At 47.2% G+C, this 20,507-nt stretch overlaps 1 protein-coding gene across 1 annotated transcript in view; it reads right to left on the bottom strand.

Moving 5' to 3' along the window:
* Window positions 1-20,507, bottom strand: part of HSPD1 (heat shock protein family D (Hsp60) member 1) — a 189,155-nt gene that overhangs the window by 151,018 nt on the left and 17,630 nt on the right. The window contains exon 3 of the mRNA XM_085648746.1: window positions 4,660-4,912. Within this exon, the coding sequence (XP_085504872.1) occupies window positions 4,660-4,912 (253 nt within the window). The remainder of the gene's footprint in view (window positions 1-4,659; window positions 4,913-20,507) is intronic.

The following is a 20,507-nucleotide window of genomic DNA, read 5'->3' as shown; positions in this document are numbered from 1 at the left end:
TGCCATGTCGACTGTTTTCTCCCTCACAGGAGCATGCAGGCTTCAAGGACAGTATCATGGCCCCATTGAGGGGAGGGGGGGGGGGGGGGAGGTAGGGGAGGTAGGGGGGTCCCCAAGGTACCCTTTACTAGGAACTTACATGGAGAAAAAGTTGTAATTGGGAGGTTGTTTTAGGTAAAGAGCACTTACACAAGGGACCTGGTAGGCAAGGAACCTGGGCACTACATCTGAAACCACATCAAAACCATGCAAAAGGTGGGGGATTAACCAAGCAAAATAGGCACTCTCACATGGCTCACGTAATTCATTTAGAGACTAGGTTAGGGGGAGGGGGGAGTTTGAGGCGATTTCCTTACAAGAAAAGTAGATTTCAGTATGTGTTGGTCTATTGGGTAAGTATTTGTATTTTTTTTAAACAAAATCACACCCCTTTGGAGAGATAGTATATAAAAGTCATGGTCCAGGTCATTAGTTTAAGCTCTTCTCCAAATTCCTCAGTATACCAGGCTGTTTGTAAAGCGGAGACCTTCAAGGAGCCTCCCTGATACCATAGGTTGGAAAGTGGATTATTGGTAGGGGCAAATGTATATCTGCCACTGGCAATAAGGCCACTAATGCAGTATAGGGCTCAGAAAAGGTCTTAGAAAATTATTCCTATGCTCAACCCTTGGTAGCTTGGCTGCGAGCACGCAGGCTCAACTTCAAAGACAGGCATGTAAAGCATTTAAAAACAGAGATATGATTTTTGAAAGATTAGTTACTTTCTAGTGCTTAGAAACCAACCGTGCCCCTATGGTCATTTCCTTGCCTCTGACAGGGACGCAGTCACCTTAAGCAATTCTTCTGGAGGATCTCTCACCAGTCTTGTGAAGCTCCCTCCACCAGTGTGGGTCCTGTTACAACTCCTTCCTGAAGTTCTTCTTGCAGGTCCCAAAGTATCCAACACAATCCAAGGTTCTGGAATCTCCAAGAGGGGACTTGAAAGTGAGAGACTTCAATTCCCACAATCCACTTGGACAAAAGCCTTACAAAGCCACTGATAGTACTTCAGGCTGGGGATTCTTTTGTGGTGATGGTCCAGGTGAGCTCTGTTAACCCGTAGCTTACAGGAAGTCCACTTTAGTCCTTTTAAAGCAGGTTTGAGCCACAGGGCTGTAGTTTCAAATGGTACAAAAAGGCACAATCTTCAGAGTGCAGGCCTTTGGAAATGCACATCAAACTTCCAGCATGGCCGGCTTGCTTTAAGTTTCAAGCAGCAGATCCGAGGGGCACTGCTCCTCTACGAAACGTATTCCAACTTCTCTTGGTCAAGCAGGTCACTCCTGTCCAATGGGCTGCAGGGTTCCACCCAAAGATCTGACCACTTCCTGCAGAGTGTAGCAAAATACTAACCCAGAAACCACTATTCTTCCAAAATTCAATAGGTCAGAATTTTCAGCAGGGACAGAAGAGCTGGCTAAACACACCCCTAGGATGGGTAATCTCCATAGTCTCCACCTTGCATCAACTCACTCCTTCCTTAATCCTAGCACCTGGCTGGAGGTGAACAGGGTAAGGTTGTAAATGACACTGGGGTCCTCCCCTTCTCTTGAAGTCCATGGTTTACGACTCCTCCCCCTGCTCTGCCATTCCTGTGCAACAGGACCCTGCCCACCCGGCAGAGCTGTTGAACCCCAAGGGCTCTTTTTCACCTCTTCAAAGAAGACTGGCTAATCCCCTTAACTCTGACCAATCAGGACAGACCACTGGAAGGCTGAATTGGGACTTTGAAAGTCTTATAACGTTGTGTATGTACATTTAAGAGAAATTCAACAATATCATTGTATTTATGAATACCATTCTGGGAAGTCTTTGAATGGTACATTTATCCTTCACCTATCAAGAGCTATTAGTTAATGATTTTCTGCCATATTAACCTATGTGGCAAGGGATTTGCAATGGGAAAATTAACTTGGCCATTTTTCCAGCACTAGGGCTTATAAAAAACATTTTATAAGTAGTCTGCCTATATCTACAGGACCCCCACCCCTGGTATACGTAGGGGAGACTTCAGGGGGTCTGAATATGCAGAAATATTGCAGATCCTTTCTCCACAGTGCTCCTACCACCAAAGTCGAGTTTGGGCAGCACTTTATCACAATGTGGGGAGTGAAATGTGCAATTTCACTTTACTCAGGGAATATAAATCTCATTTTATAAGGGTCCACCTTAAAGATACCCGACCCCTCCCCACCCCTGGGATACCTAGGAGAGACCCTGTGGGTATCTAATATGCCCAAACATTGCAGGTTAACCATTTTTAAGTGCCCAAACACAAAAGTAAACTTTGGGCAGAATTTACTTTTTAAAAGCATTCTTGTAACACAGAGACACTTAACTGCCATGCCCTAATATATACTAGGGATTGATAGGTAGTTTCAATCCCTCTGTCCTACTATGTACTAGGGCCCTATGTGGTAGGTCATGCCAATCACAGGGGTACCCCAACCCTTAGTGTACCCTAGTGTATGTAGGTGTTTTCACTGTATTTTAAGGGTTTTCAGCAGAACACTGGCCATGGGCCTGGTTAGGCAGAGCCCAGGGTCAGTCAGTTACCACCAGTACCACTCAGCAAAAGACTGGGGGGATCCCAGGGCACAGGATGACTTTGCAACACTATACAAGCAATAAAGTACTAGCAGACAGGACTAATTGAAACATATCTAATGCTGTTCATGATCCAAAAGTACCTATACCTCGTCTAAGGACTACAGCCAAGTGCTACAGTATCAACGGCAACAGACTGTTAGGCTCGCCCGTAACTAGGACTTCTAAATCCTTGGACATACCATTCAAGTTCGAGCACATTCTAATTGTGAAAACCATTAACCTAAAATTGATAAGATTCTGTATGTTGGTTCTGCAGTAGGAATTCAACCCCTCACAGAGGGTCACCAAATTCTGCAATAGCTTCTGAAGTTAGCATATTTGGGATGTGAAAAGTCCATGTGGCTGCAACTTCCGGCTTAAAATAACCTCCATCTTTAATAACCTGCGTTACTAAACAATAAATACAGAGTTATTCTGATTGAGATGTATATATTATATATATAAATAAATGAATAAAAAAAAAACAGCATGTCGAGGCCCATTGAAGGGCTTGTATCGATTTTTGAACAGTAATATTTGCGCACTGGATCACAAGTCCCATCATGCACAGAACCGACAGGGCAGCCCATCCATGGGCGTGTTATGGATTATAAAAGGGTGTGGTCATTGTGCGAACTCATTTCACCACCGAACGCCTCTGATGAAGGAGTACCGAAACCCGTCAGGCATTGAACGACTTGTGAGCTGTAATGTCCATTGACGTGCTGAAACCTGCTTATACCATTAAATGCTTTTATCGTATTGCTGGCTACGGAGTGCTTTTTCAACCTCTGGGCACCTTGTAGCGTATAATAATCATACATACATACACACACACACACACACACAGCAATATATAAAAACAGAAATATGAAAATAGGTTTCATCATAGCAGGAAGACTTCTCCAACAGAGTCCAGTTACATCTTAAGAGTGGATTGACATCCATCTATTGTTTTCTGTTGGCATGGCATTCCTTTCTACAATAGGCACTTACAAAGAAGTGACTTGGGGTCATGTCATAGCTGGAATCTACACGAATGCCTGAACGTCCAGACCAGTCACCACTGAGCGTCAGGAAGTGTTCAGAAACCATTTTCATTAAGTTGAGTGAAGCATCCAAGGCAAGGAAACTGTAGATAAGCTAAGATATTCAAAATCTCAACAGCAGCTGAAAAGCCCAACTAAGGAAACTTCTTACATGCAACGTGATAATGACACCCTGGTCTCACTGGGAATCAAAAACCGAATACCTTATATGCTCAAGTAGTGTCAGAGTGCAACCACACAATTCTTTTATAGAGAACGTTATACAACTCCGCTACTTTTTAAAATAATAACTAAAAGCCCTTATTTACCAACTTTATGATACTTAATGTCTCAAGAATGAGTAACTGTGTTTGAGTTAGAAAAGGCAAACAAATTAACTTGCTATATAAACGTTTCACATTCTCCATTTCACTGGGCACAACTTCAACATAAAGTAATTTTGCAGAAGAAATCGTAAATATGCAACTGAAAAATAAATATGGAGGCACTTTACTTGAACCATAAAAAAGAAGGGTGAGAAGGAGAAAGGGTTGGAAGAGTCATTAATTAAAGATATTACTACAAGAATATAGAAATTTGCTACTTCCCCCAGCACCAAAAAGGTTTCTTTTACAACGGTTCTGCACCCCTTCAGTGGCAGAAGAAAGGACGTAAAAACACGGTCAGTACCAACACCAACTCAGTTTCAATTCTACTGGACAGAGCAGCTACAGAGAGATACACACTGTCTCTAGATCAGCATCTGCATATTCAGTCTTGTGTGTATTAAAACGAATTTTTCAATTTCCGCATTAGCCTCGGATGTCATTTCCGGTTTAATGTTTTCACAGAACCCTCACAGTGAAGCAGCATTTCATTAATAGCCAATTAAAGGGGTGTGTTAAAAGCTTCATTTGTCCAAATTACCTTACATAAAATATGTTCAAAACAACATTTTGATAGGGAAAGTAAAGATAAATAAAATAAATGTACTAGTGCGTACCTCTCCTGATCTCCACTGGGTTTGCGCCTTTACTTATTTTTTCAAATCCTTCTTTGGCAATGGAACGTGCTAGTACAGTTGCAGTGGTTGTTCCATCTCCGGCCTCTTCGTTTGTGTTATTTGCAACATCTTGTACTAGTTTAGCACCAATATTTTTATATTTATCTTTCAGTTCGATTGCTTTGGCCACTGTGACACCATCTTTAGTCACCTTTGGACTTCCCCAGCTTTGTTCAATGATGACTGTCCTTCCCTGAAAAGATTAACAGTTATTTTTGAAATCCTATTCGATACATTCAAGGGAAGACTCAATGGTTAATTTCACATCTATGCAAAATCCTCAAAATAAGACTATGCGTGCTAAAAATATTTACAATCCAGCCCAAGATGCCGAAGCCTAAACTGCTACAGCATTATCCAAACTAAAATACACACTGCAAGCAGTGCAGAAAAGGGTATTAACACAAGTTCTCAGCAAAGCCCTCAAAAACACATTTCAGAGGCAAGGAGGAACCTGCATTACTTAGTAACACGCAGCAAACCATGTTAAAAATCCGCTTTAGTGGAAAAGCGAATGCTTAACATGGTAACCACTGTCATGTAATGCGCAGTAGTGCCACAGGCTACACAACACTCAAGTAGGTAAGCCTCAGCAACGCTAGAGAGGCAATACACTCAACTTAAGAGTGGGCAAAATGGGGTTATGAGTGACTTAACCCCTTCGCTGCTAGACCTTCCCTCCCCCGTGCTAAGCCTTTTTTGGCTATTTGAGGTAGTTCGCACTTAGGCCCCTGTAACTTTTTGACCACATAAGGTATCCACGCCAAATTTGCGTCCTTTTCTTCCAACATCATGGGGATTCTAAAAGGTATGCAGGGTTTGTGGATTCCTCTGGAGGGGACCCAGCAATTAGCCAAAATAAAGCTAAATTGTATTTGTTTTGGGTAAAAAGGGCCACAGATGAAAGAGTCTGGTATTTTCCCTGCAAATGGCATTAAAGGGGTTGTGGTGCTGAAATCATCTTCCCAGCTTTCAAGGACAAGCAGACTTTTGTCAGAAAACCAAAAAATGTTTACACAGTTTTGGCATTTTTCTGGGACCTAGCCTATTTCTGTGCTTTCAGCTTCCTTTCAGTTAATGGTAGAAATGGGTATGAAAACAATGGATCCTGGCAAGCTATACATTTTAGAAAAGTAGACAAAATTCTGAATTCAGCAAGGGGTCATTTGTGTAGATCCTTCAAGGTTTCTTAATAGAAACTAACAGTTGGATATAGGGAAAATTGAAAATTAGTTGGAAAAAAAATAAAACAGCCATGTGTGTCCATGTTTTCACCTGTAACAACTTCTAATGACAGCTGTTTGAAAGCAATATACTGTTACATCGGCTGGACCTTTCTGGTTGTGGGGATATATAGGACTTGTAGGTTCACCAAAAACTCAACGAACCCAGAGTCAATAACTGAGCAGCGTCTTGCAATGGTTTTTTATTATGCAACGGGTATATATTAATTACAGTACACCAGATCCAGTTGGAACCATGAGTCCTCGCCACTCTGCCCCCGACACCCAAGACCAAGTGGCCCAATACCCCACAGAGGTCGCCCCGGTGATCCAGACCTGTGATCTAGCGATTGACGACATCCTCTGACCTTCTCAACACCTGCAGCCTCCTCCCAAAGGGTCCCCTCGACTGGAACCAGTGAGCAGAACCAGACACAAAGAGACACCCCGGCACCACCAACCCCTGCAGCGTGAACTTCCTGACAGACTGTGTTCTGGTGTGCAGCACCTCTCCAACTTCACCCCCCCAGTCATTAGTTCTCTTCTTAGTCTTCTGGCTCCAGCCTGTAATCTTTTTCCTCGACTGGCTACCTCCATAGGAAAGTTTTGGGCTCCCAACTCCTCCTAAGCACCCTGCACGCAGCGCCACTGGTGGTGTGGACTTGGTGCTAACCTGGGACCCCCGTTGCCCTTATCTTAATACCAGAAGCTTGCCTCCCAAAACCACGTGGCCTGCCCATGAGCAGACACTGACAGAGGTGCCCCCTAGCCCCATTGGCACTCTGGACCCGGCCGCTCTAGTGCCGCTGCGCCTAGAGTACTGTACTGAACTATGGGGAGCCTTGGTTCTACCCACCCCCAAATCTTAGTAACCAAAACAGTTTACTTACCTGTAAACTTAACACTGCTTATTCCTCCATAGGACTGCATGGTGGGTTTTTCTCTGAAAATTGTTCTGTTGATTCTGGCTTGTAACGCAACAAAAGTAACTTGAGAGTCTTCAAATGATATAACCTGCTTGCTAATGTACTACAATGCCCAAACTGTGTGATTAGTTTGATCTGTGCAAAAGTAGAACTGTAACTAAAAAGTAATCTTTCGTAATTATCAGAATTCTGAACAGCTTACAACCCATTTTCTTGACTGCAATGAAATGTGTATGTTTCTACAAAACCAGTACACACTGTATCTGGAAGAATCATTGTATTGAAAGTATCACTTACCTGCTACTGAGTAAATGTTGGTTCAAGTAATAAAAACAACAAAGTAAAAGCTTTATTTTTTGTACAAACAATTGATCTGGATTCAGTCTTTGAGTGTGTGACATCATTTCTTGCCTGTGTGTGTACAACAAACGCTTAACACTACCCCCTGATAAGCCTGCCTGCTCAATCACACTATCACAAGCGAGAGCAAGGTATTATCTACTTTAGCCTCTGCTATACCTTTGGGGATCCACTGGACTCTGTATATACTATACCTAAGGTATAGTGTGCACAGAGCCAGCTTTCTATACCCGCTTAAGCACCGCAACCGATGTCAAGAAGAGAGCACCACTCTGTTAATCATGCAAAACACCTCACAGGGAAAATAGCAATTCTTCCTATCAGGCACTCCTAAGGCATATTTTGCAACATATTTTATCAAAGAGAACTAGCTCTGGAGTGGGTGCTCCAAGTGTATGTTTGTTTTGGAAAGGAAACATTATGTTTATAGTAAGGCCCTCACTCACCAACCTAGTCGGTGACATGCTTAATCATTGGGCCACTCCCAAGGCACAGAGTGCACCTTGGGTGTGCTACGACGCCTGGATACAGCGGAGCTGGTATTGTGCCACGAGAGTGCAGTGAAAGGAAATGAGTGAATGTTAAAAAAGCTGTCCTAAGAGTCCCTGGGATAAAAAAAAATGACCATTTTAATGAGTGGGCCCTTGGCAGTTAATAAAAACGACAGTCGGATATTTAAGGAGATCTTAAGGTAACTCCAATATCCTAGTCGGTCAACATGTTTCAGCCATGCTCTTAGTGGTATGGCTTTCTTCAGGACATGTGTAGTGCAAAGTGAGTGGTCCTGGTACCTGGAGAAGTGAACTGGCTCCAGTACCTTTCCTCCCTCTCCTTGCGATTCTTTTAATTGGCAGCGCACAGCTGTGAGAGTTACCTCTCAAATAACACACCAGTTGCCTACCATCATGGCAGACAATCCCGGCCTAACATTCACAGAGGATGACATCAGCGAAATACTCAAAGACCCACCCTTAATGGCTAACCTAAACATATCACAAACAATAGGCCAGACCACCAACTGGGATAAACTCACTGAGAAGAAACGCAATAGGATCCGTACCATACTACACGTGTGATCCTAACCGAATATCTCCACACGAACACCGCACCCAAGGGCCTTTTAGTGACCAATGCCCCCAGGATCTTCCTGGAGGATGCTTCCTTCAGGGAGGACTGGGCTCAAATTGCATGGCACTGCACCAGGGACTGGTTGGCGCTCATTATCAAAACCACCAAGCGCCTCTCCGATGCAATGATCATAGACATCCAGACCACTGAGAGCCATTTTAAGACTACAATCACATCCTTTAAGAAAAAACTGGATGAAAAACAAAGACCTAGCTGAATATAAGGAATTTTTGACCCAGGCCAAAATCAACAAATTCCAAAAAGATCTAAAAAGATTTGCCTTCATCAAAGTGTACCCATATGCAGATGACAACAAAACTGTTCCGAGCCGGCAAGACACTTCATCTGACACAAGTGAGGATGACAGCTCACACACAAGCGGCTCCACATCTGGCAGCACATACAAACAAAAAGGCTGGGGTAGAGCACCTATACAGCAACAACCCTGGGGCGGTTACCAACACCCGGGTCTCAACTATGGCCCGCCGGTGTTAGATCACCCCCCACAAAATCCCTTCTTTAGATGGCTACCGTTGTACTTCCATCCCACCCCCCAGACAACAAGCCTTTTTCCAACCCAACCAGAGGCTGCCTTTTTTAGCACGAGGCCGCCCTGCACGAGGATGGAGACCGAACAATCAACAGGTGCATTGGTCAGACGACGAGGGACTAGTAGGCACCCACACGAGGAGCAAAACCAAGGAACCTTTACCAGGAACTAGCAGAATGAGATAACCAGTAACAACCAAAATACACAATCACTTGTCTTCAACCAATTCAACATCACTTTGTCCCCCACAGAGGAAGATGTCCTCAACAAAGGCCTTTCCTTTGTACCGACCACACGCCTGGACAAATTCCAACTTCATGTGGAATTAGCTGAATTCTTTCGTAAGCTGAAATGAATATGCTACTTACCAGTATGCATCTGTTCTTGGCATGTAGGGCTGCTGACATTCATATCTGTGCATAGATCGCCGCCTAGTGTTGGGTCCGGATGTTTGCACGTTGTTGTCCTGGAAGAGTCTTCGAAGTATCCTAGGATAGGTGACTCCTCCCCTGGACTACAGTGCGCATGGGCATCCTCTCCATCCTCAGATTGTTTTTCGCCATTGTGGCAGTGATGGAGTAGATACAGAAAGTGATGACCATGCTTACAGTAATTCTGAGAGCTGCAGCTGCTACAGGCGCCGGGGAGGACGATATGAATGTCAGCAGCCCTACATGCCAAGAACAGATGCATACTGGTATGTAGCATATTCAGTTCGAGGCATGTGGGCTGCTGAATTCATATCTGTGCATAGAATACATAGCAGTGCCCTCTATTAGCGGCGGCTACCAGTGCCAGCTGCAGCGGTCTGAAAAAGAGTTTTGAGAACAGCCTGTCCTACAGCTGCCTGCTGTTTTGATTGCACATCTACACAATAGTGTTTGGTAAATGTATGTGTAGTGGACCAGGTGGCTGCTCTAAATATATCATGCAAAGGAATGTTTCCTAGGAAAGCCATGGAGGCCCCTAACTTACGTGTTGAGTGGGCTCGTGGGGGAATCGTTAATGTGCGTTTAGCCTTTTGATAGCAAATTTGAATACATTTAACGATCCATCTGGCTATACCTGCTTTGGAGATAGCGTTACCTTTGTGGTGTGGGGCAAAGGCAACGAAAAGTTGTTGTGTTTTCCTAAAGGGTTTGGTCCTGTCGATATAATACATGAGGGCCCTCTTTACATCTAGTGTATGGAGTGCTCTTTCTGCGACAGTTTGTGGGTTTTGAAAGAAAACAGGCAGTTCAATAGTTTGGTTCATGTGGAACTGCGATATCACCTTGGGCATGAATTTGGGGTTGGTACGTAGTACGACCCTGTTTGTGTGAACCTGTATGAGTGGCTCTTGAACGGTTAGTGCCTGGAGTTCACTAACTCTTCTTAAAGAAGTGATTGCTACTAGGAAAGCTACTTTCCAGGTGAGGAATTGAATCTCGCATGAGTGCAGAGGTTCGAAGGGTGGACCCATCAGGCGTGTGAGGACCAAGTTGAGGTTCCACATTGGAGCCGGTGGGTGGCTTGGAGGAATTACTCGTTTGAGTCCTTCCAAAAATGCTTTTATGGCCGGCACTCTGAATAAAGAGAGGTGCTGCCTGTTCTGGAGATAGGCGGATATTGCGGTCAAATGGACACGTATAGAGGTGTATGCCAGATTGCATCGGTATAGGTGTAAGAGGTAACAGATTATGTTTTGGATGGATGCGTCTAGCGGGTTAATGTCATTATTATTGCAATAAATGACGAATCTTTTCCATTTGGCTGCATAGCAAGCTCTGGTAGTGGGTCTCCTGGCCTCCTTAATGATGTCCATACAGTCAGGTGGCAGGTTAAGGTAGCCAAATTCTAGGACTTCAGGAGCCAGGTTCAGCTGTTGTGGATCTGGGTGCTGAATCTCTCCATGGTTCTGCGTCAAATGCGCGGGTTTGATCCGCAGCCTTTGATGCGGCACCACGGAAAGTTCGAGAAAGGTGGTGTACCATGGTTGGCGTGCCCATGTTGGAGCAACCAGGACGAGTGTTAGTGAGTGTTGTCTGAGTTTGCGTGCCACCAGCGGTATCAATGGTGCTGGGGGAAAAGCGTACGCAAATCTGCCGGACCAGTTCATCCATATCGCACTGCCCTGCGACTGCGGATGTGGGAACCTGGCGGCAAAGCTTTGGCATTTTGCGTTTTCGCTTGTGGCGAAGAGGTCTATCTCTGGATGACCCCACCGCTGGAAGTACGGTTGGAGTACTGATGGGTGTAACTCCCACTCGTGCATCTGGTGGCTGTGTCTGCTGAGCAGATCCGCCATCTGGTTGTCCTTGCCGGGGAGGTGTTCCGCCATGAGGAACATGTTCCTCTGAATGGCCCACTTCCACATGCTCTGAGCCAGATGAGACAACTGTGGAGTGTGTTCCTCCCTGTTTCTGTATGTAGTACATGGCGGTCATGTTGTCCGTCCGGATCAACACGACTTTATTGCACAAGTGTACTTTGAATGCTTTTATAGCCAGGAAGATTGCCATCAGTTCTAGAAGGTTGATGTGCATCTTCTTTTGTTGTTTTGTCCATAGTCCCTGCACTGTGTAGTGGAGTACATGAGCTCCCCATCCCTGGAGAGACGCGTCCGCTGTCAGTATTATTTGTGGAACTGGCTCTTGGAACGGTCGGCCCTTGCAAAGGTTTTGTGGATTCCACCAATGCAGAGAGTTGTATGCCCGACCGCTCACCAACACTAGGTCTTTTAGTTGCCCTTGAGCCGGATTCCATTGACGTGCTAAGCACTCCTGAAGCGGGCGCATATGTAGTCTCACGTGTGGGACTATGAAAATGCAGGAGGCCATCATGCCTATCAACTGCATAAACACTCGCGCGGGAAGGGAGTGTTGGGGTTTGAACTTGGAAATCAGCATTTGCATGCTGTTGATTCTCACTAAATTTGGCTGAGCTGTGGCCGCCAGAGTGTCTATGGTCGCACCTAGGTACTGTTGTGCGGGTTGGAGATGTGATTTTGGGTAATTTAGTGAGAACCCCAGACTGTGAAGAAGGTGAATGGTGCGGGACATGTGGTTGGCACATTGCTGGGCTGACTTTGCCTTAACAAGCCAGTCGTCCAGGTAGGGGTAGACATGAATGTGTTGCCTCCGTAGATGTGCAGCCACAGTAGCTAGGCACTTTGTGAAAACCCTGGGCGCCGTTGTCACGCCGAAGGGAAGAACCTTGAATTGGTAGTGCTGCCCTTGAATAGTGAACCTGAGATATTTCCTGTGTGATGGGTGAATGGGTATGTGGAAATACGCATCTTTGAGGTCTAGTGTGGGCAGGAAGTCTCCCTGTTTGAGCAGTGGGAGGACTTGTTGCAGGGTGAGCATGTGGAAATGCTCCGAAAGAATATAGCGGTTGAGGGGTCTCAGGTCTAGTATAGGTCTGAGTGACCCGTCCTTTTTTGGTATTAAAAAGTACAGGGAGTACACCCCTGTACCTTGCTCGTGGACGGGTACGACTTCTATTGCGCCTTTTTGCAGCATACTTAGCACTTCCTGCTGTAATAGCGCTAAGTGCTCTGAGGACATAGGACGGTGTTTTGGGGGTATTGTGGGTGAAGTCGAGGTTAATTCTAGGCAGTAACCGTGTTTGATAATATCTTTGACCCACCTGTCCGTGGTGATGGAGTTCCACGTGGACAGGAACCTTTGCAACCTTCCCCCGACAGGTGTTGTGTGGTCGGGAGGAAGGGAGCGGGCGTCACTGTTTGTTCTTGGGAGAGGATCTGGTATTGCCGTATCCGCGTCCTCTGCCCTTTGTGCTTGAACCACGATATCCACCCCTGGTGTTTTTATCGTAGGTACTTTGGGTGTTGCCCTTGTTGTAGGTTTGCTGTGACCCCTGTCCTCTACCTGCTCCTCTATTGCCGGGGCGACTAAAGGAGCCACTCCGAAAGGTCTGCGTTTGGAGAGACCCCATGGACTTTGCAGTGTCTGTGCCCTTTTTTATTTTTTCTAGTGTGGTGTCAAACTCTGGCCCGAATAAGTAGTCTGGGTTGACCGGCTGGTTGAGGATGTTATTTTGCACCTCAGGTTTGAATCCGGAGATTCGTAACCAGGCGTGTCGTCGTAACATGACGCTAGTGTTTATGGCTCTGGCAGCTGTATCTGCGGCATCCAGTGCACACTTGATGGATGCGTTTGTGAGGAGTTGTCCCTCTCTGATGAGGATCTCTGCTCCCTCTTTGTATTGGTCAGGGAGATGTTGTAGTAAGGTTTCTAGTGTGTCATAATGCGCTCGGTCGTAGCGAGCCAGGAGCGCCTGAGTATTGGCAATACGCCATATGTTAGCCGCTTGGGCTGCAACCCGTTTGCCGGAGGTCTCTAACATCTTGGACTCTTTGTCTGGGGGAGGAGCATCCCCAGTCGTGTGCGAGTGCGCCCGTTTACGAGCATTCGCGACTACTATGGAATCCAGAGGCAACTGTCCTCTAATATAGGTAGGATCCCCAGGCGCGGACCTATATTTTTTGTCGATTCTGGGGTTTATTACTCTTGCCCTGGTGGGTTCTTTGAAAATGTCCTTTGCTGGTTTGAGGACACCTTTCAACATGGGTAGAGTTTTAATATGTCTTTCTGAGGATGCATGAGAAAATCGTCCTCGATGGTGTCAGAGTGGAGTTGAACACCATGATTGGCCGCAGCACGTTCAATGAGGGCGTTGAATGCGGCAGTGTCCTCTGTGGGAGACGTTTTTGCACCATATAGCTGCGTGTCCTGCGTATCCATAGGTGCGTTTGAGTCTACAGGGTCATCCCAAGCTTGGTCAGGGTCCTGTTGGCCTTCAGGGTCCATTTCTCCGGGGTAGGGGACGTGGTCACCTATGTAGTCCTCCAAAACGTATGTTTCGGAGTGTGTCGGAGAGAAGGACTGTGGATCTTGGTGAGAGGTATGGAGAGGCTCGTAAAGAATTGGTTCCGAATCCACTGGCAGCTTTTTCTTTAGTGGGATCCGGTAGGAGTCCAAAGCTGGCTCGGAAGTTATCTTCCTCTTGTGAAGCATCATTCTGCCTGTTGCAGCATCGATGAGGTGTGATGGCGACGTCTCCGTAGGAGAGTGTTCTGCAGGTGTGATCCTGGTGTGGGTGACACGTGTTCTGATTTCGAACAGTTTTGGCGCCGTGGATGGTGGCAGGCCAAAAGTGATGTTGGCCGGTGCCGGAGAAGCTTTTTGAGCCTTTTTCGGCTCGGAGCTTGATGTGTCCTGGAGGGCCGCCTTATCTTTGATGCATTGCAAGGATGCTGAAACTTGCCGCACCTGGAACGCCGACGGTTCTTTGGCGCCGACCGGTTCCGTTGAGGCAGGCGTGGACTTCTTCGGTGCCACGGGGTCATCGAGTCGAGGTAGTAGCTGTCGACGGCGTCGATGATTGTGCCTTTGGTGCTGTTTTCGAAGTGGTGTGAGATCCAGCAGCCATTTTGACCTTTGTGGTCGGAGCCGATTGTTTCGGTGCCGGGAGCCGAGGCGGTTTGACGGTACCGATGGTCTTTTTCCGTGCGTCGGCGCCGACGTCGGCTGCTGCAAGCTCGGCACCGAAGTCCCGTTTGGTGCGGTCGGTGCCGACGGGTTTGGCTGGCGTCGAAGGTGTGGTGGGCTTCGATCCGACCAGTGTGACTTTCAGTTTCTGCTGAACCGATACGGCTTTCGGTTTCGATGAAGGGAAACCAGCCGTTTTGGGTAGTAAAGGCTGCCGCTGAATGTCCGAGGCCGGGCCAGAGGGCGGAGCCGAATGGATGCGGGATAGGTCTTGGGTAAGGCCCGAAGGCGATCCCTCGACCGGAGCCATAGACTGACGCACTGGGATATCCACAGTCTGTACGGGTAGGCCTTGCTCGTCACCGGAGCTACTCTCTTCGGCCCCTAAGGCCTCATTGTAGTCTCCTACCTCGGTGTCGGCTTCGTCTCTGTGAAAGAGTTGTTCTTCGACGTCTTCCGATCCGGAGTCGTGTTCGGAAGCGGGGCTGGAGGGTAGGTTCTCCACGTCTTGCACATCTTCGTCCTCGGCGTTGAAGATGTCGGTCGGGGCCGGTGCCGCTTGCTGCGCTTCGAGCCTCGCTGCTCGACGATTCCGGAGAGTCTTCTTGGATCGGAATCGGGCACAGGCCATACATGTGGACTCGTCGTGATCCGGTGAAAGGCATTTGTTGCACACCGGGTGGACGTCGACATGGGGATATTTCGCATTGCATACAGGGCACCGCTTGAAGGGCGTCCTCGATTCCATCGTCGATGTCTGGTCGATGGTCGGGTATGATGCGAAAAAGTTGGTCTGGAAGTTAGTAAACTAACAAATAACTATCGATACCGATCGGGAACAGTACCGACGCGAACTAAAGGCCTTTTGGCCTGTAAAAAGTTTTTCCTAACTTGAGTCAAGATAAGCACATCCGAACCCAATGGCGGAAAAAAACAATCCGAGGATGGAGAGGATGCCCATGCGCACTGTAGTCCAGGGGAGGAGTCACCTATCCCAGGATACTTCGAAGACTCTTCCAGGACAACAACGTGCAAACATCCGGACCCAACACTAGGCGGCGATCTATGCACAGATATGAATTCAGCAGCCCACATGCCTCGAACAGAAAGGCGTTTTTTGAAAAACAACCACTAACGGAATCCAATGTACAAACCAATGAGACAGGACTGAAAGTTAATTCCTTCTTTTGCCCACCACCTCCCTGCATCCCTGTGGAAATCACCACCTTCGAGCAGGCAGTCTATCACCAAATTGAAAATCTTGATCCACCTAAGCCCTTCAACAACCGGACTACCAAAGAAAGAGGCCATACGTAACCTCCAAGAAAACCCCCTCATTATTATAAAACCAGCTGACAAGGGTGGAGGGATAGTCATTCAGAATAAGACAGACTACACAACTGAGTGTAAGAGGCTTCTAAACGACCCTTGGAACTACAAACACCTCACAGAAGACCCCACCACCACCCTGAAGGACACTATCATCTCTGGTAGAAACTGGGGAGACCACAGACCAGATTTCCAAACAAAAGGCCGATTACCTCTGTGCTAAGAAGGCGAAGGTACCGTATTTTTATACGGTCCCTAATATTCATAAAGCGACAAGACCACCACCTGGACGCCCAATAGTATCAGGGTTCAACTTCCTCCTAGAACCGCTATCTAGGTTTTGTGATTTTTTTCTTAAACCCTATGGTCCAGGCGTCCCCCACCTACATAAAGGACACAAAACATCTCCTGAAACTCATCAAGGATACTGATTTTGACCCAACTGTCCAATTCCTAGTAGGTTTGAATATCTCAAGTTTATATACGAGCCTTCCACAGAACAATACCTTACAAATGCTCAGGAATATGCCCTATGAAACCACTTGGGAGCATACCACACCGAGGGAATTTATTCTGCAGTGCCCCACCCTAACACTTAAAAAAAAAAAAAAATTCGAAGGAGAGAGTTCTACTTGCAGACGAATGGGACATCAGCAGTTTTTTCGCCCCCAGCGTAGTTGGCCTCTACGTAAATCAGTTTGAGAAACACCACATCCTGGCAGCTACCAACCCATACAGTACCAACATCCAATTCTGGTGACGCTACATTGACGATATCCTCATGATATGGACAGGGACGATCGACAATTTCCTGACGTGGCTTAACCAGCAGGATCCCTTCCTATGGTTCATCATTAGTGCTAGCAACTCCAAGAGAGCCTTCCTGGACCTGAACATCGATGCAACAGAGGGCAAACTACAGACTACCACACATCACAAACCTACATCATGTAATTCCTTACTGCAGTACGGTAGCTTTCACCCGAGGCCCCCAAGAGAAAACCTGCCATACGGCCAATTTCGGTGGATACGCCATAACTGCAGTCTCACCAGAGACTACAAACAGCAATCCTCTGAACTAGCAGATAAACGAGCACGCAGGTACCCAGAGAAGATAATCAATACCACCAAGAAGAGGGCCCGCAACCAACAGAGGGACGCCCTCCTAGAGGACACCACACGGGACAACACCATGACACGTTTGACCTGCGTCACCACCTACAATGTGGCCTCTAATCAAGTAGCCAAGATACTTAACAAGAACTGGCACATAATAAACGGTGGCATCATGAAATTGTAACACCCACTATTGGCATACAAAGTAGCAGGTAGGCTTCGAGACTCCACCAGACCACCTATACCCGAACTCCAGCACCTAACACTGTACTTAATGCATGGGGGGTTCCCCGGCATTAAAGGTCACTACCCCTGCGGTGACTGCAGTGTCTGCCACCTTACTAAAGCAACTAAAAACTGGAGTCTGGAGACAGGAAAAAAAGTGGCAACAGCTCCACCACATTAACTGCAACTCCAATAATGTCATCTATTTGATCACCTGCACATGCGGCCTACGTTATGTAGGCTTGACTGTGAAAAAGTGGCTCTGTATATACTGTTCCCTAATAGGTACAGGGTGTACAGAGTCCACAGTCCCCAGAGGTTTGGCAGAGGCTAAAGTTAGATATAACCTTACTCTCTAAAGTGGTAGCTTGGTCGAGCAGTAAGGCAGTATCAGAGGACAGTGTAAAGCATTTGTTGTACACACTCAGACAGCAAATGGTCTCACACACTCTAGAACTGAACTCTAGGCCAATGGTTTATATAAAAAAAATATATGGTAGTTTTATTTTTAGAACCAACAATAGGTATCAAAATGGGGAGGAAAATACCAAGGGGAGCGCAGGAAAACATGGCGGCCGCGGGTTAGCGCGGTTCGCACGTCTCTCTTGGAGCTCCCGTCCCTGCTCCGCTCATTCACAGCTGGTGGTGGTGAGTCGGGAGCCAGTTTTTGATTGTTGTTGCCACGTTCCCTGCTGCGAGGCTTGCTGGAGTGTCGGAAGTCCCGCGGAACTGTTTTTCGGCGGTTGGGGTTGCTTCTTGCTCTGCGGGCAGAGACGGGGGAGAGAGCTGCCCTCGCGGAGCCTGACAGCGGCAATTCAGTTCCTACCCGGCGGCTTGTGAACCGGAGTGGATGCCCGGATTCTGGTGACTTTACCGTGACTGTTTTGTCGACCCTGTTGTTTTCAGTGCTTTCTGTGATTCCAGGTTACGGACCCGCGGTGTTGGCATGACAAAGCGGCTGAGCAGCTGGGAGAGCGCTGCAAGCAGCCTGAAGCACCTCCCGCTTCCGGATTCCAGTTTCACATAGATTGGGGAGCTGTCTGCTTTGTCGAGTTTATTTTTTTTCTTTTCTCCTTCGCGTGGTGCACTGTGCGGGTAAGTGGGGGAGAAGCTGGCACTGCGTTAAGGGGAGTCAGTGTAACTGGTGAACTCACTCCATCAGCCCTCTCGCTACTGAGAGGTTCACAGAAGCCGAGCATTTAGCGAGTTTCTTTACGCCGGATTTTTCTTTGTCAGCTACTGGGTTTACCTGCCACTGGGTTTGACTCGGGGGAGATCCCGCCATTGTGGCGAGAGGGGTAGTGGTGGACTCGGTGAGCTTTCCCTGTTGGAAGATACTAGTGGTTTATAATCTTGTATGTGTGGTGGGAGTTTTTTTTTTTTGCATCAAGGGCGGCTACAACGTTCAGTGAGTGCCGTCGCGTCCAGTGCTTTTTTTTCAATTGCCCTCTTGTTATTGGGCGGATGGTGGTAGAAATATTGCCCGTTGCATAGGCCGGTCTTCAGGGAGAACCCAGAACATTTGTAGGTTTCACTCTGAGCAGTGCTCTCTACCCCTGGGTATTTCAGGGAGGCACCTTTTAGCCGTTAGCCCTCTTACCGATTTAGGAGAGATAAAAAAAAGGGGTAAAGCATGACATGGTCCCTAAGTCTATGGAGTTAGACACTCAGCAAGGTGGGGAAAACAAAACCGCTCTCTGAGGGGAATCCTCCAACATCACATTAGCCTCTATCTGTTCTCCTCATAAGTCTCACTACAGATAGTGAGGCATTACTAGGTAGAAGTTGTAAACTAAGATCTAGGGCATTCTTTGGGAGAGACACCCCGCCTCAACAAGATACCCAATCTAACCAACCTGACTCCGGTGACTTTACTGCGTAAATTCGGACCCCACCCGGTGGATGGTGAATTGGAGCAGATGTGTTTGGCTTCTTTACAGGGATTTCGCCCTCCCTCATACCTATTGAAGTGGAGAGAAGCAGCCGTGGAGCTGAGGAGAGGGCGTAGAGCGGTGGCTTGTGGACTCCTGCTTAGAGGTTTAGTGAGAGCAGGAGGGGGGTTGGCCCCCTCATTGACTGCCACGTTGGATGCCCAGGGGGGCCCTACAGTCCCTTCTCAAGGGAGGTCTGACTTTGTGGAGGGGAGGAGGGGCGAGGAGGGGAGAAAGGCGGGGGAGGTTGAGGTTGAGGCAGGAAGCGGAGATTATCTTACAGATAAAAACAGGGAGGGTGATTTGAATAAGAATCAGGGAAAAAAAAGAAGGGGCAAAAATAACAGCAGAGTGAACAGCGTAGTGCGGGTTACCCTCTCCCTTCGCTCCTTTTTCAAAGTACTTACCCAGGTTCTGACCATCAACGCAGAGGGCCCCGATAGCCTAACAAAAGGGCAGGTATGGCTGAGGCTTACCTGCCTGAGGTATGTGATGTCCCGGACAAAGGAGTTTACATAGCTCCCCCCACAACTCTCTTGCCTCTACAGGTGCTACCGGCCCCTAGTTCAGGGGGCCTAGTAGTCCCCAACTCCCCTCTTCCCCTTCCCATCCCTTCCACCACCCTTGAACACATTTCCGCCTCTACTTTCAGTTCCACCCCTGCTTCTACAGTTGCTCCCTCTGACAATATAGATACAACTCTCATGCAAACATTAAACACAGAGGGCGCAGTGCTCACGTTGGGCTCTACGGGGGGTGGGGGTGGGGGACGGGTGGGAGAGTCAAACTACTCTTTTGAGTCTATTATGTCAGCTATGTTAGCTATGAGGGAGGAGATTCGGAGTGATTTTGCAATATCCAAGACTAATCAGATGGAAATAAGAGCAGTTTGTGAGACACTCGATAAGAAGGTGGATATCCTTCGCGACAGAACAGACTCTTTGGAGGTAGAGGTAGGGACCTTAAAAGCAAAATTTGAGGATACTGAGGGAGAGATTCAAGCTTTACGAAAGGAAGGAGAAGTTCTGAAGGAGAGGGTCGAGTCGCTGGAGAATTTTTCACGGAGGAATAATCTGCGGATCCTTAAGGTTCCTGAGGGAAGAGAGGGGGAGAAATTAAAAGCGTTCGTGGTGACACTTTTGAGAGACTCACTTAAACTCGACGAGACCGCAGTGGTGCTGGAAAATGATATACAACAGATCCACCGTGACCCCTTCCGCCTTAATCCTGGCAGAACTAAACCGCGCAAGATCCTGGTTAACTTTCAGACTTATTCCTTGAAAGAAAAAATTTTGACTCTTGCTTTAAAATCAAAGTCTCTCAAGGGTCCTGATTTCCTTTGGGAAATTAGGTCAGACTTGTCTAAGGTGACATTGGAGCGGCAATGGGAATTGGGCCAGAGGATGCAAAAGCTTAGGGCGGTTGGGGCTTCCGTTCAGATGCGATTCCCCGCATTTCTGCGGGTTATGTATAACAATAAGATGCATAACTTTCGTTCCTCTATT

Source organism: Triturus cristatus, chromosome 3_2 (assembly GCF_964204655.1).
Source record: "Triturus cristatus chromosome 3_2, aTriCri1.1, whole genome shotgun sequence".
Lineage (NCBI taxonomy): Eukaryota > Metazoa > Chordata > Amphibia > Caudata > Salamandridae > Triturus > Triturus cristatus.
This window is presented reverse-complemented; position numbering and strand designations above follow the sequence as displayed.